At 27.0% G+C, this 17,565-nt stretch overlaps 1 protein-coding gene across 6 annotated transcripts in view; it reads right to left on the bottom strand.

The window, feature by feature from the left end:
- LOC129968742 (disks large 1 tumor suppressor protein-like) overlaps window positions 1-17,565 on the bottom strand; it is a 294,351-nt gene that overhangs the window by 73,096 nt on the left and 203,690 nt on the right. For all 6 annotated transcript variants that reach the window (XM_056082941.1, XM_056082944.1, XM_056082943.1 and 3 more), the window contains 5 exons: window positions 16,933-17,057; window positions 13,417-13,519; window positions 8,123-8,323; window positions 6,839-7,046; window positions 5,180-5,264 (listed from right to left, as the gene is read on the bottom strand). In XM_056082941.1, the coding sequence (XP_055938916.1) occupies window positions 5,180-5,264; window positions 6,839-7,046; window positions 8,123-8,323; window positions 13,417-13,519; window positions 16,933-17,057 (722 nt within the window). The remainder of the gene's footprint in view (window positions 1-5,179; window positions 5,265-6,838; window positions 7,047-8,122; window positions 8,324-13,416; window positions 13,520-16,932; window positions 17,058-17,565) is intronic.

The following is a 17,565-nucleotide window of genomic DNA, read 5'->3' as shown; positions in this document are numbered from 1 at the left end:
ATCCCAATAATAGCTATGGGCGCATTTATAAACACTTTTCCCATGGTCACTATGCCACTGATATTTCATTATATCCTGTTAATAATTCAAACACTAGCGTTTGTGCAGTAAATTTCTAAAATTAACCCTGAAATATTTTAGATTCATGCATTCTATATACAGTTTTAACTCTCTTAATATTGAAATCCCCCAAACACTTATTCAACAAAACTATAGTGGGTGCCTAAAACACCTGAATATCAAAGCAAAATTTCCACTCCCCTCTGTTAAAGTGATACTGATCGAAAATCAAAGGTACATATGTACTTTGTTTGTAAGAGAAGCTCGCTCAGATGTGTACAAGTGCTATGTTTCTGAGAACTATGAAAATATGTTCAGGCATACATTTGCTTAGTAGCTTTCAATTAAGCAGGGCCATTTTCTGTATATTAGCCCCTTAAAAAACATGGGCTATCATTACGGTTTCTGAGGTAGGTAGAAAATTGCTCTTGTTTTTTAGAGAAACTTGGACTGAGATATCTGAAGAATGATCTTAAAAATACATATTAGTTCTTGGAAACTTAAAAACACAGTCATCAGTTACCTCATCAGTTATATCTTTTTTTTATATATTTTCATGATAGGTTATTAATGACTACATGATATATGTGAGAATGTTACTTTACATTGTCAGTAGAACAGTATAGAAACTCGTGCTTTTCGCTAAGAGCACAAAGAATATCAAGCAACATTCACTTCACAATACTAACAGCAGATTATTTATATTAAAATCCCACTACTATATTATTTGTTGAATATATTATGGCAATATTATAAGCAATAATAATTATAAGCAATATTCAAGCTGTATACGGATGAGGACAACCCTATAATATACTGTAAACTTTTGATAATCTACAGGATTAAATGACAAGGAAATTGCAGTTATACTACAGATGGGCACAAAGCAACACTGGATTATTTTTTTAAAATTTACATCAGTCTTCATAAACATTTAGAATTTAATAAAACATCATATACCTGTTGCAATTTAAAGCTTCATAGAACTGTTTCCTTTTAAAAAAACACATACACAAAAATGACTATTAAATTTAATTATTTAACAAAACAAAATATTTTGGGAGTTGAAATACCTCTTCTATTTATGACTGAAACTTTTAATAATATTTTGAGATTAACAAATACTTGTTGTAATCTCTTTTCGAATAACTGTTTCCCACATTGGCAATTATCTAAATTCAGTGATGGATTATCATCACTGAATTGTAATAGTAGCATATTTTGCAAACATTAAGCCAATTTCTGCAAGAATTAATCTCTTTTAGAGGCTCGAACAAGATGTAGCCCCTTCATGATATTTTGCAACTTACTTTTTAGAGATGGGGATAGGGTGGGGGGAGGGAATTATTTCAGTGAAATGATAATCAAAAGTTGTGATTGTTCAATTATGAAACCAAAATCCTCAAATGATTCATAGCCTTTTAATTATACTATTCACAAATATTTCTTCAGATTTATTTTCAAAGCATCAACAAATACTGAAAAAATAGACTATTCACCATTGGCTTTAAATAAAATTGTTGGACAAAGGGCAATATGACACAGGCCAAATTTAAATACAAAGTTTATGTTTTGAAAGAAGAATTTGACATTTCATCAATAAGAAAATTAATAATCTGGCTTCAGAATGTGATTACATACATAGTTTGATACCAGTCACAAGAGTAATTAATTACTTCATATTAATATTATTAAAGCTAGAAAGGCTGACATTGGATTAATTATCTATACAAGCTAGCAAGAACAGCAAAAATATCAAACCTTATAAAGAGAAGAGAATATTTATAATCACTGACATATTTTGGATCCCTAAGCAGTAATATTTCAAAGAAAATTATTTCAAAGAAATGAAAATTATACCAAACAGAAAAGAATGCTATCAAGACAACAAAATAGAAGAAAATATTCTTCATAAGCACCAACCAATATAAAATTGATTAGTAATAAAACATTTGCATTCTAAATGAAAGTAAAACAAGTTGTAAGCAAACAAACTTACAATTATAATTTGTAGACATTTTTCTAAGACTATTTTGAAATCAGTGAGAGCCAATACTACACAAATTCAATAAGAATTTTAAAAGAAAATTATTAATACAAATATATACATAGTGGAAAGGGGGGGGAAACCCTCCATACTTTGAGAATCAACTGAAATAATCAAAAATCTTTCAACTAGTTTTAATTTAAAATAATCTTTACTAAAAAGCAATAAAAGATCCATCTTGAACACAATAGGAATTCAAATTTTCAGAATTCCAAAGATCGAGTTAGGAAAAATGAGAAAGCTGATAATTTTTGTTATTATTATTCTGAAATTATAGGAACAGAAGTATTTTTTACTAAGTTTAAAAACATACTAATAAAGTTTCATAACATTCCTATATCAATAAAGAACTTTACAGATGAAAAAATTTTTTTAAATGGTGGAAGATAGTTTTTAAATAAAAAATATATTTTATTTAAAAATAATTTCTGGAAAATGTATTAAAAAAAATAGCATTGTAAACATCAGATAACAAATCAATATAGGTAAAAGAATCACATACTCTCCATTTCAAAATGGTATGAAAACTGTTTTTATGAAATTACACTTTCGAAAGTTATAACTTTATCATTCTGAAAGGAAAGCAAATTTTTTGCAAAATTTAATTCATCTGAAAAACAACATACAATTTTGTGAAAAAATTGGCATGAAATACACCTTCTTTGCATTCAATTAATACTAGTGTTTACTGAACTAAGTAATAAATTCTTTGTTGTTGATATTTCTCTCTCTCAATGAAAAATAATAATAATAAAAAAAAAAGATGCACAAAAACATTTATTAAATTTTCAATAAATTAATAAACATTTAAATGCTATTTTTAATATTTAAACATTATTTAAGGTAAGATATTTCTGAATAGTGTACATCATCATTTACCTTAGAATATTTCCAACAGAAAATGTTTTTCAAAACACTGATTTAATGAGAATGCAAAAGTTTTTACTTACAATTTTTAAACTTAAAAAATCTTGTTAAATTTTTAATTTTTAATAATTTACAGTTAACAGAGAAGTGGAAACTTATTTTTTAAATACTTCTGTATAAGACTTCACGCATAAAAAAGAAATATTTTTCTCCGAGCTGTTTCTCTTTTCAAAATTTAAAAAAATGTTTATTCAAGATCATAAGACTGTTCAGCATAAAAAATTGCCATTATAAGCAAAAACCTAAAATTTCATGTCACTATAAAAAAACAACCCAATCTCAAAAAAGACACAAACAATAATAATTAACAAGAAAATTAATCTGATTAATACACAAGAGTGGACAAGTTATTGAATGAATTAAAAACGTTCTTTTATTAAAACAGCTAAATTAAACAAACAAAAAAAAATCCATATCATTAAAAAGTGAGTACAACAAGAATTCACAGACTGTATCCCACAGACAAAATAAAAGTATATCAGACACAATTTGATTTTAAAATTTAATTATAATTCTCAATAATAATAAATAATTAAAATACATAAATTTAAGTCTTTGTGAAAGCTAAACCCCATGAAATTAAAATCATTAAAAATGGATATTGATAATATTTTAAACAAAGGATTGCAAATTGCAAGTGGTGGAATGCTAGGGAGGAGGGGAAAAAAAAAAAAAAAAAAAAAAAAAAAAACGACATTATTTTCCTTATTATTTAGGAATTTTCTTCTTAAAGAGGAAATAGATTACAGGGAAAAAATTGAATATTGCATTTTAATATTTATTTATTTGAAAATCAAACTTAATATGCATCAGTAAGTGATATTTCAGTCCTCAAAATTTTTAAAAGGTATAACGATATTGTTATATGCATAAAAAAGACAAAGAGTACACTGAAAAAATAACACAGTATAATGTATGCAAAGGATGGATAATCTTGTACTAACTGAGAATTCTAGAATCTTTTAAACCATATAATCTTTTAATTGTGTTAGTTCAATGTTACATTACAGTAAATGAAAAAAAAGTCCCATATTGTTCTGTTATTATGGTTATGATATACTAACATTTCTAAATTATATCAAGGATTACATTACAAGTCAAATAAAGGCTGATATTCAAATACTAAATTTGTTTAATAGAATTCTTAATATAAAATCCAACATAATACATTTCTTTATTACACATAATATCTTTGGAAATACAGTATCTCCAAATCTGTAATATTTTCGCCAATCAATAGTTTTTTATAGCCTCTTCTTAAAGCATATTTAAGAAATTTCAGTTTTATGTAGCTTAATAAAAGCTTTTTTTTAATTACATAATTTACATGCTTTAAACAATGATAAAATTTTCATATATAAAATTTTCCTTTACATTTTTACTGCATGTGACAATGACTAGTCATTTGAAGTTTAAATACACTTATAAAAATGATTAAAAACATTTAAAATTACTTAAAACTTTTATATGTGTACATTTACGTTAATATTTTTATATGTATACATTATGTTACATGTTTGCATGCACATGCACACACTCAAAACAGAAATTTAAACATACTTAATATATAGTAAAATACATTAAATAGAAACAATATATAGTAAGGAACTAGCTTTCTCCAAATTTAATAACTGTATAAATTTCTAAATATATTTTTTAACAAAGCAAAACTTGATTATTTTAAAAAATTGTAATTTGTTTTAATTTATTTAAATTAAGAAAAATGTTAAAATTTAGTATAAATCATATTTAAAATTAACTATCAATATACAGAATTAGATAAAATAATATACTTCTTAAAAGCAGATATTCTTACATTCACACACAAAAAAAATGAATGACATGCGCTAACAATATTTCTGTTTTACTTTTAAGAGAATCTGCCCTTCTTCCCTCATCAGGTAATCGAATGAGGATTTGAAAAATGGGACACTTCAATGAAGTAAGGGAAAAAAATCAACAGAAATCCTTGAGAGTTAATATTTTCTTGTAAAAATATGCATGTTTGATAATAAATTATCACATTCTGATGAGAAATAAACAAATATTTTTACTAGTATAAAATTGGAAAGGTGTAGTAGCACATCTAAAGCCATTTGAACAGTATACATGCATATAAAATATATATCAATATATAAAACTTACCTTGTAAAATCTTCTACTGTAGCTGCTCTTGGAAGAGGTTGGTCATCAGGTGGAGATTCCAGAGGATATTCTGCTGGTATATTTACTGAAAAAGACACACTGATGAGTACTTAACAAGAAAGAAATATTTTATAAATTAAAAAGATATCCTTAATATTATTTCATTCACTGTAAAAGTTTTGATATGATGAGACCATATTAATTATGTAGCTTTGTGTTAGCATACATTTAATAGAAATCCTTTTCATAGCTAAATATTGCATTTCACATTTGTTACAAATAAAATACTATTTTTAAAAAGACAAGCAAAAGCCTTCAATACAAGTTTATTTTTAACCAACATTTATATTAGTAATATAGAAGATAACATAGATTCAAAAAAGCATTAAAATTTTGGAAATTAATATGGCAATGCATAAGAAATAATTATTTATCAATAAAAATACACGATTTTCTTTGCCTTTTATAGCATAATAGATTTCCAATTAATACAATATATAAAAATTGTAATTTTTTTGACTATGCTATATAAGAAATTATGCAGAACAGGAACAATTATTTACTATTATATAGATGTATTACACATATATGCATTTCACATATTGCACGACTCTCTAATATATTGACACATAATCAAGAATTTTTCAGCACCTTATAAGGTGCTCAAATGCTAATGAATAAAATAAACCTAGAGCAACAAAGTTTTCTTTTACATATTCTTATAAAAAAAATAATAATAAGATTTTACATGCAATTCAAAATTTAGGTATCTGCATTTTATAATGATGATCATCACTTTTAGTTGGGAATTTTCAGATTATACCAATATCGCCACTATCCATTATGTATGATGCAACAATTTTGGCAATATATTTTGATTGTTTGGCAATAGAAATTGGGGGCTGCTTTTAAGGAATAAGTACCAAATCTATATTGGAGATATGGAGAAGATTATATTACTTTAATTAACATTCCATTTTTAATTGTGTCAAACAACAAGACTGACATACATTCTCTCGAAAATTTCAGCCTTCATTAAAGAGAGGATCTATAACCTGATATAATAAAAAGACATCAAGCTCTCAAATTCAGTAAAAAATGAATTATACATCGCCATGAAGTTCACAGAATTTTTTCTATTTTTAACACAATATTTAAAATATATTTTATATTTCACTGTTAATGACACACTCAGTTTTCATTGTCACAACTATTATTTCATCTTGACTTTTTTTTCCCCAATGCTGATAATTAATTAAAGATATGAAGATTTGGCTTTGGAGCTGAATAGGTTTCAGTAGAGAACATAATTTTAATAACATTTTCAAAAATTGTGTCACACTTCCAAACAAAGTTCTAATTCAAAATAAAGCAACGGCGAAAATTTTTTTAAGTGCACCTGTTTTCAAATACTGATACTTTATGAAGATATGTAGAGAGAATTAGGGAAAAGGTATAGCACAATGAACAGTATGTTGCAAGACTTCTAAAATAATAAGAGTTATAAACAAAATTTGCAATTTAAAAACTTTTTGCAGAAGCCATTAAGACATAACTACACAATTGATTTAATTGAAATTTTTAATAACTTTTAAAACTGGTGAGCCAATTAGTCATCAAAAGTGGTTAGTACATATATATATATTTTAGTATACTTACAAGGAGGTGGGGTTACACTCTTCGCTCGAATAGCTTCCTGTGTTTGAATAATGTTAGCCACAGGCAAGGGTGAGGCGTTCCTAGAGTGATTCCTATACATTCTGTTAGCTGCATTTTTAACAACGGTTAAGATTACTCGGTCTGTGGTTGCTTTCAAAGTAGCTACAGCCTCTTCATGTGTTACATTTTCTAAATTAGTATCACCTACCTAAAAAATACAAAATATAGTATTCAGAACACACCTTAACATAAATATTTTATGTAAACTACATAATAATAATAAGAGATAAAAATTGAGAGTTATTAATAACGATGTCATCGAAAATGTCATCAAAACCAATCAACATTCAATAAATAATTAACTGTACTTTCACCCATGTATCTTAAATGCTTTCTAAAGATTGTTCAACATAAAATACTAAATTATTGTTTCAGACAAATGTATAATAAAAAAGAAATCCAGATTGGATATGGAAATGCTTTGGTTTGAACTTACAACAAGGCTATAAATAATAGTCAACTTAATTTTGAGTAGCAATCAGATAATAAAGACGAGTCACTGTATCAATATCTTTAATATTGAATATTAAAAGACTAAATCTAAAATAGCATTTTTGAAACACATACTAAATTTATTATTCATTTAAATTATTACCACACAATAATGCGAGATAATATCAGATGGAGTGGAAATGCATTAATATAAATTTTTGCCTTTATGCATTCTATAAAACTAAAATAAACTTAGGTTACCACCAAGCAAAATCATGATTAAAAATGGACAGCTTTCACCAGTAAAGGGCATGTTTGTTTAAAAGAATACAGGAGCTTCCAACTCAATTTGTAAACAAACTTACTCCATTATAAACAATTATTGATACATTACGTGCAATTATATTTTTATTATTGCAGATAAATTTTGTTAAATTATAATTTAACCTACAAGCTATACATTACACTTTCTAAGAAAATTTAAAAAGAATATAAGAATCATTCATAGGAATTTTATAAAATTAAGTAATGGCTTAGTGTAAGTGCAATAATTTGTCTAAATGATGTATATAGTTTAAACCTTTATAGTAATAAGAAATATTCAGCAAATTTGGTAGTACATCTTTAACCCCCCCCCCACATAAGGCAAAAATATATTCATTACATGGCAAAAATCTAAATTTTGCTGTTTAACAAGGTTCTTATGTTGTTATGAAATTTATCAGTTACTAATTAAGAGTTTAATCAAATAAGGAAGAAAATATAAGTTTAAAAATTTCTTTGAATACTTACAGCTACTAACTCATCTCCAACCTCCAACCTACCATCCAGATGAGCAGCACCCCCTTCCATTATTTTGGTAACATAGATGCCATTATCACCTGGCACATGTTGGTTTCCAATGCCACCAGCAATGCTGAATCCCAAACCTTTGTTACCTTTGATGAGTTCGATTTCTACAATTTGTGGAGAAACTCTACGTCTTTTTACTAACTGCAAGAAAGAAAATGATTTTTTAATGCATTAGTTTTATCTTTTTTTTTATATAGAAGTTCAAACAATAATTAATAAAACACAATAGAAAATTAGAAAAATGGTATTATATTTGATTATTGTAAGAAAACAATAATCAAATGCATATATTATAGTAAGAAATAGAGGATAAAAAATAATCATGCTCTTTACTTTTTTTTTTTTTTTTTACATAATAGACATTTATGCAACTAATGTAAAATGAAATAAAAAAGCTATATTTTAAAAAACATAGTTTAATATTTAGGAATAAATTCATTTTTAAAAAACTTATATCAAACAAAGAAAGCAGATCCTGTAAATAAACTGGAGAACATGTGTATCATTTTATATAATAGAATATGTATATAATTTTGGACACAAATAATATGAATAGCACCTCAACACTTAATTGAAGAATCTAATTTATGATAAGTCCTTATAAAAAAGACTTTTTTTTAAGTACCTAAGATATTTGGTACTACTACCATTATGTAACTTTTATAAATTCTCTTAATTTTAAGAAAAACAATGAGTATAAAGAAAATGCCTTATTTGTTGTTGCAATTTGTGAGAGTATAAATATAGATTTAATAACAATAAAAAATACAGTCATAAAGCATACTTATAATATTAAAAAAAAATTAGCATTTGAGAAAAACTGTACAGAAATAAGCTGAAAGGTTAAATTATTGAATTTTAAATTCATATAAGAATGTTTTTTGTATGATGATATGCTTTGAAATTATTGAGGGAAAACTTAAAAAAATTTAATCTTTCATTAATTAGAAACATAACTAAAACTTTGAAAAATCCTTTCTTACTGAGCACCTGAAACCCAAGAAATTACATTGTAGATAAATTAGTAGCTTTAAGTGAAACAGTGCACCCTATTTTGATTTTTTTTTTTCCTATCTTTTATGTCATATTATGCATTTTATAGACATTATCCAGTTTATAGCATTATAATGTTAAAACTAGTATTAAATATACATATTTAAAGATGGTGAGTAACTTAATGCATCATTGCTCACAATAAGCTTAAATAGACGGAAAGAAGAAAGAAAGAATCACAAATGTTTTAATCATTCCTTTGCCCCAACATTGGTAGTATTCCTTATGACTATCAAAATATAGTTTTTAGAAGGTGGGGCTATGTTTGTTAATAAGAAAAGTATAAGACCTTCTTTTAAGATAAGGGTTTAAGAAAAAAATAGTAGTGTACTTTTTCCTTTTCTCAATTCATTAGCAGATAATACCTGTAGCTAAGACTACCAGATGTGATTTATTTTTATTTTCTCTGATTACAAATCAAACTTCCCATTAGATATCTTGATAAAATAAGATAAAAAGGGTAACAATATGCCTACTAAATGATTATACAATTAAAATATTAGCATCAAGAATTGAGAGTAATTTCTTTGGCTTATTGTATACAGTGTTTAATTTGCAAGCAAAGAAAAAGAAAATGCTGGTGTAGATTTACAGCACATAAAGACAAGATTAAGCTAACTGAACCATTCAAATTATAAGAGACGGCTAAAAGAATTGAATTACAATGTCTCATCTTAAATACAGTAATAAAAAATTATGGTTGCTCTAAGCTGGAATACAATTTAAAATGTCACTGAAAACTCTTTCAAGACAATATTATATTATTGTCTAACAAATATGAAATATTTCATTGAGAAATATAAAACTAATCTAATTTGGATCATCACTAATTAAATAAAGAATCCGAAGATAATACTTAATTATCCTTCCTGAGAAATAAATTGAAAGAACACAAGGAGATTTAGATAATTAAATAAGAATTCCAAGCATAGAAGAGGCATTTGTTTAAGGAAATAAAAGATCAATAAAAGTAAAATTAAATTATGCAACAATGAATATTCATAATGCAAATGATTTTCATCATTTAATGCATATGTCACCCTTTGCATTAACAAGAAAGATTTTTGTATATATATAAAAACTTATGCAGAATTAAAATTTTCCAACATAAAAAAAATCAAATGTAAATTAATCAGAATGCATGCTAATGAAATAAAGAGAAATAGACTGGAAATGACATTAGATTTTAAAAATTTCGTTAAAATTATTTATTTGATTTCATCACTTTTCAAAAGAAACAGTTAATGAATGGACCAAAAGGAAATTGAAAGAGGAAATGCAAAATCAAAAATTGAAAAAGATTTCAAGTCAATTGAAAAGTGAGATTATTCATTAGAATCAAGAAGCTATTATCGGTAAATGTTTCCAAAACTTCAATTAGTTGGAAACAAATGAAATCATGAATACATAGAAAAGGGCAAATTCTAGCTATTTTCCAAATTAGCTAGAATTAATATTTTATTTTAGATAAAGATAACAGGTATCAACATCGATTAGTAAAAGAGTTGCCATAGCTGTTGAAGCTTTAATAATTTCCTAAGCCACCAATGGCTTTTCATTTTCAGAAAGAAAAAAGAAAATGTTATTGCTAAAAGACAACAGGCAAGACTTCCCTTGTCCTTCAAGTTTTGAAAAGTTAACTTTCCAATCACCAAGAATTATTTACAGAGAAGCTAAGTAAATTCTTATTTGAGCAAAACTAAACTAAAAGATCACATTGTTTTGAATCGGGCTCAGGGACATTCAAATATTTCTTGAAATGTAAACATGAATTCATTCTCAAAAACGGTCACAGAGTCGAACCTATTGTTAAAATCTATTTTAATGTCCTCTTCACTTTGCTAAGGATGTCAACAGTGCCAAACTGCTAATGTCAGAAGATGGCTGATAAAATAAATAATGCTGTGCAAAGAGTTACCAAAAGAACTATACCTCTAGCATGTTTAGTTACCATATTGTTGACAAATTCAACTGGCTTTACTGAATTTGTCATTGACATTTATATATTTTGGTCATACTGTTGACGAATTTAATGTTTGATGTTATTTCGTATCAAAATATGCATCAAATTCATCAAAAAAGTAAGTACCAAGAACCTCTATAAATATTCCTTCTACCTTATTCTTTTCCCATGACTAAAAATAGAAGAAACAGCATAATAATAATAGGCTTTATTACCTAGATGACTTAAGGCTTACCGATTAAATTTGGTCTTTCAGACACTATTGTCGGACCAGAAATCAATTAAACGATATTGAATATTTTTTTAATGCACTGTTTAAAATATTTAAATCACTGAGTAAACTTATGGAAAAAGTTGGATCTTGATCAGCAATCAATATTGTCAGCACGACTTTAGATTAATGTTCAATCTTCACAGTAGATTTTTTTAAACCGATTTTTTTGTCGAATGTAGTTTTGACATTTTTTTAATAGTAACACTAAAAATTATTTGTTAGAATATTTTATACCATTAAAAAAAAAAAAAGCGGACTATTGTTGTATTTTTTTTCCATGTTTTATTTGAGTTTGGTAAAATATCGGGCACTAAAGTCTTCCTAAGTCTCTTTGTCTTTTAAAATCTTACCATCACCCCTTCCCCTGGTTTAAACACAAAAACATGCTTTTAATAAGCGCCACCAACAAAATTTTCATCAATAACTGATGTTTTAACATCAGCTAATTGTGACTTTTGGTATTAAAAGAAAAGAGCTTTGTTGCAAAAGTTTTCAATCAATACATTAAAAAAAAAAAGAGCTTATAATAATTTCACATAATTTAAGTTAACTAAATGTCTATATCTTGAAGAAGAAAAAATATCTAAATATAAAATTTAGACCAGCAAAACTTTTTTTAAAACTAGAAATAGCTGTAGACTTAATATTACTGTATGGTCGACAAAGCTGAATTATTTGGAGTCCATTTCTCGCCATAAGTAATTGTGACAATTGTTTATTGCAATTTTATAAGGTTTGCTACTATTTCTGGTAGCCAATCAAGATGGTTTTTTTTTGGAGAGTTTTTTTACGATTAGCAAGAATTTAATGTGCTTGGCAAAAAACCGTTTATTAATTTTTAATTTTACACTACAAATAACAGCACCGAGAAAAGCATATAAAAATTCAAATTCCGAAATAAAAAAAATATGAAAATTAAAATTATTGTTAAATATAATAAATATCTAATTTTTGACAAAACAAAATTATTTCAAATGTATATTTATTAGCCGAAACTCATTGTACTATTTTAGTTTTAAGAAACAGTTATTATCAAAAAAAAAAAAAAAAAAAAACTATTCAAAATTTTTAATATATTTTTCAATTTCTACTATTAGTTCACCCCCCCCTATATATATATATATATATATATATATATATATATATATATATATATATATATATATATATTATATCTTGTTCAACTTTTCAATCGTTAATAAAATACTTTTTATTCATCAACTCAAGTTCAAATATATTTTTTTTAAACTTGTTGTGAATGACTCTTGATGCTAATACAGTTTTTTCAAATATTAATTCATTAATTAAATTGAATTAATTTTTTATACTTTAAATAGAGTTTTAGCAGTTTGTAATGAAAATTGAAATCAACAGGCAGCAGCTCAATCGGTAAAAGGCAAGGATTTCAGCATTTTTCACGTGAAGGTGAAGAATGCGAGTTCAATTTTTGCGAAAATCAATAATTTTTTGATACTTTATAATTTTTTTGATAATTATTTAATAAAAGTAACTAAAATAAAATTTTTATTTGTTGACCTAAGTAGGAATTGAATGAATTTTTTTTTCTCATATTACTTTTTTTTTCACTTAAAGCAATATTTTAAATAATAGAAAATTTGTTAGATTTAACGACAATTATATATAAAGAAGCAGTGCACGTTTTAGCAGAGCTGTCTAAGTGGGTTACATATAACACTGATAATACATTTGAAACTAATGTGAAAAAAGGGGTACAATTCGTTTTTAACGGCGACCAAAAAGCGTCAAGAAAAATTTAGACAAATTATAGAAATATACTCAAGTGCATTATTATTTATTATGAAAAATTTTGAACGTGCGAATCACCTGTTTTGATGATTAAAATCGCCAAATTGGCAGATTCTTTTCTTAACGCTTTTTGGTCGCCGTACGAAGTGCCGAAAAAGTTTAAACAACATGACTTACCAAATGGACCATGTTACCAGCTCTTTTTAATGCATCAACAGCAACAGAATGAGGTATATCAATGAGATCAACATCATTGACTTTTAAAATAATATCATTAACCCTGAAATAAGAGAATCATCCATTTTAAATTAGCGTTAAAAATTTTTTAAATAACAGATTTAAATTTTGCATGAAATATACCAGTTGAAAGATGACTAATTCCACCATTATTAAGATATAAGCATACGCGATTTTATACTAATCATTTCATAGAAGCTTTACAAAATTTGGTGCTTCTCTGTAAACACGACAACGCAATCAACATCTGTTTTCTGTAGCTATTGCAAAACAAATATTGATATCAAATATTACACTTCTGTTATTCATAATCAAAATGTGTGCAAAGCGTTTCCCCTGCAAAGTTGGCAAAAATTCGTCAATTTTCATTTCAAAGTTGTTGAAACCTGTGCACATTTCAATTGATACCGCGTTAATAAGAAAAAAATTGTATGTTTTTCTACTATACAATAAAAACTTTATGTGTAAAATAAAGATTGGAAAAAGGAGCTTTATATTAAACTGATGCACATCAAATAATATTTTAGATGACGAATTTAAATCAATACTAATTACATGAACTATTAAACTCATATTATTACTCAGAGTAACTCGAAGATTATCATCGAACTTTAACTATATTTACAATGTATTGTACCTATCAAAATAAACAATATATCATAAAAAGCTAATCAAAAGTATTTTCGAATTCTTTACAAGGTTTCTATATGTTCTCTTTTCATTGTGCCCCCCCCATATTATATATTATATATATATATATACACACACACCCCTTTTCTCCAAATTCCCAAATCAGATTTTTTGATAGTATTGGTGGGAATATTGTATTCAGTCTCCTAGTAGTTTTATTGATAGGTTTAACGGATGCAAAGTCAATGAACTCCAGTTTTGGCGACAAAAAAAAAGGACTTTGAATATTCAGGAATTTTGGCGATAGCGCTATTAAGACTCGAATTCCAACGCTTTTCTCCAGAATCTTCTTCATGGGGCTATAAAAAAAATCAAGAACCAGCAGTCAATAGCGAGTAAATGAGGGTAGTCGAGAGTAGTCGAGTTGAGGTCAAGCGAGTAGTTGAGCTAAAGTCTCTCTATGGAGTTCTCTCTGAGCACTTTGTGCAGCGATTTACTGCAAGTTACTTTTTTAGGTACGCTTTGGCTTGTTTCATTACCTGTATATCGTATTTTTGTGCACAATAAAGCGTCTTTATCAGCTATTAAGTCAGCTGGAATTTTTGGATGGATATTAAATTTTATGTAACAATAATTAATATGTACATAATCAGTTTTCAAGTTGTAACTATAGATACAAACTAAAATGGCAAAACATTTAGTCACTTTCAAGGAGTTGGTTTCAGTATCTCGCGTGTATAAAAAACTTCTTAAAAATTCAACAAAACAGTAAACGATTATTTTTAACACAATCCAAATGCTCTAAAGCAAAGATTTCCACAGCTGTTGATATATGAGTAATTCAGATAATAAAACAATCACAATTATCTAGAAGTCTGGGGCAAACAAACTGAAGAATATATTTAAATGTCATTTTTTATAATTTGAAAAAGTTCTTGTTAAATATGTTCCATAATAATTTTCATCTAAATAAATTTGAAAAAAAAAAATTCTTTTGTAATTTAAATCAAATGAAATACTGAGCAAACTGCATGAAAGCGTGGAATTAAATTTCCTATGAAAATAACATTTAAAAAAAATCCCACAGCCTCAGGTCCTCAATGTGGTTGCCTATTCTTTAATCAGGTTCTGCATTTATCACACACAGAAAAAAAAAAGAAGCATATTTTAACCTTTTTCAGACATCTTGTATTCAGGATAATCACAAAATAAATTCATTTTCAACTTACTGAATAAATAAATAAATAAAAAAATAAAAAAAACTACAATCATAAAAAGCGGGAAAACATTTTAAGTTTCTTTTCGGATAGTTAAGATTCTATATGGTCTTTTTTTCGTAACGAACACTTATTTATATGGTGGTCTGGCTCTCTCTGGAGAATATTAGAACATGCCATTAGCATGAAGCTTGTATTCGTAACAGCAGTTGTATGCTGCGTGGATTCAGGCGTAATTGGCGATCCGAAATCTTCCAAACACTTGGTTGTGGAATTTCCAATGCTCGACTAGCGGAAATGTTGATTTTTATGGATTGCACGTGGTAAAATCTTTAATTATTTATCATACCTCGGAACATTTGACCTCCATGTTTTCTTTTAAGCAGTGTTCACACGAAGCCAACTGTTGCGCACAACTATGGCCAGCCACGCCTACCTCGGGACCTCATGTGACCGCAATGGGACAACGACAAATGGTTGTCTCATTGGGACAACTACTTGCCATTGTCCCATTGCGGTAACGTGACCTTCCTGAGGAGGCGTGACCTTTTATTGGGCGCAATAGTTGGTCTCATGTGTACACTGCTTTACAGAAACTTATCTCGTTTTTATCCAGCCAGTGTCTAAATTTAAATATTTTAATGATTCGATCTTATTTCATAAATGTATCGCAATCTTCGCTGCAATGAACTGAAATAAGCGGTGGAGATTTTGCTTATTCTGAAGTACAAGACAGTCCTTTTCCGTCATTTAGGGATATGATATGTGGGAAATAGACACTTTTTCTTTTTCACTGCTTTGCGATTTATAAGAAGTTCATTTGATAAAGGCAAAAAATATCTGTATTTTTTTTAAATTAATAAACACAGAAAGTGTAATTTATATTTTTAAAGTTTTATCAACTAGAAACCTGAGATTATTTTGCTATAATCCCTAATTAACAGATTTATAATACTCCAAGTAAATAAAGGTAAAGTAGACAGGAATACATTTGCATGCAACTTTTTTACAAATCGTTTGTTCTAATTTCACAATAAGAAAAAAATATACAATAAATATAATTAGTTCGATTAAAATCCACAAATTCTAACAGCACAAAAATGAAAGAAAAGGAAAAATCAAACATTTCAAATGGATAAATTATTTTGCAGAAAAAAAATAATTTATCCATTGTAACAAAATAAATTTTGCCGCAAATTTATGTTACAAAATTTTTTATAAGTTACTTTTTTTTTTCAATTTTATGTAATTTACTGACAGTCTACAACTGCAATTATTTTAATTTCACAAAAAAATCTGATCAATTGCATTAACACGTCTTTTTTCAACAAATCTAAGATATAAATGAGACTCAGCATTGAAAGGAAAATTGGCAACGATTTAATGATCTATTTGGAAGAGTTCGTCCTTTTATTTATTTATTTTGTTAAAAAAACAATAAAATATAACAAAATTTCTATTCTATCATATTATCTTGAGTCGTACTCTTTTCTCCAAATCTCTCGTGCCACAAGTCTATCATCCCTTAAAACTATGCTCAAAAGAAGACAGGCAGAAAGTTTGAGCCCCATTCAATTCCAATCAATATCTACAAGTATTTTCTACTTACTGTAAACGTCCATCTGCAGCAGCTGCGCCACCTGGAATGAGCTTTGTTATATAAATACTAGGGTTGTCTCCTACATGGGGATTGTCTGTGCCACCTGCTATGCTGAAACCTAATCCAGCACCACCCTATAAGAAAAAAAGCTTCTTTTTAACACACTTTTATCAAATTTAAGATACTCCAGAATTTTTTCCCCCATCAAATTATAAATAAGAAAAACAGAATATTTCGTGCTATAATAGTACCACAAGATTATATTATGTAAAACAAAAACAATTCAAACATTTAAAAAAAATGATAAACGGGAAAATTTTATACAACGGTAAATATGAAAAATACTAGAATAGAAGTCTTCATTACAGTTTAAAAGAACTTGTAAAAATGTTCCTAATTTGTTAACTAAACAGGCTATTATTATTGCGATTTTACAACATACTCACATTTAGCACTAATTCTGCTTATCACTTTTAATCCTCAATTACTTGTAGTAAACACAATACAGTGGACGTCCATATAGCATGAATTCTTATAAAACAACGAAAAAATCGTGACTAGTACTAAAAAAAGATTATACAACTGGTTTTACACTAAAAGAATTTGGTGGAAAAAAGACTTACCCAAGTCTTTCCGCTTTGT

The sequence above is a fragment of the Argiope bruennichi genome, chromosome 5, assembly GCF_947563725.1.
Source record: "Argiope bruennichi chromosome 5, qqArgBrue1.1, whole genome shotgun sequence".
Lineage (NCBI taxonomy): Eukaryota > Metazoa > Arthropoda > Arachnida > Araneae > Araneidae > Argiope > Argiope bruennichi.
The sequence above is the reverse complement of the archived record's forward strand: the minus strand, read 5'-3'. Positions and strand labels throughout refer to the sequence as shown.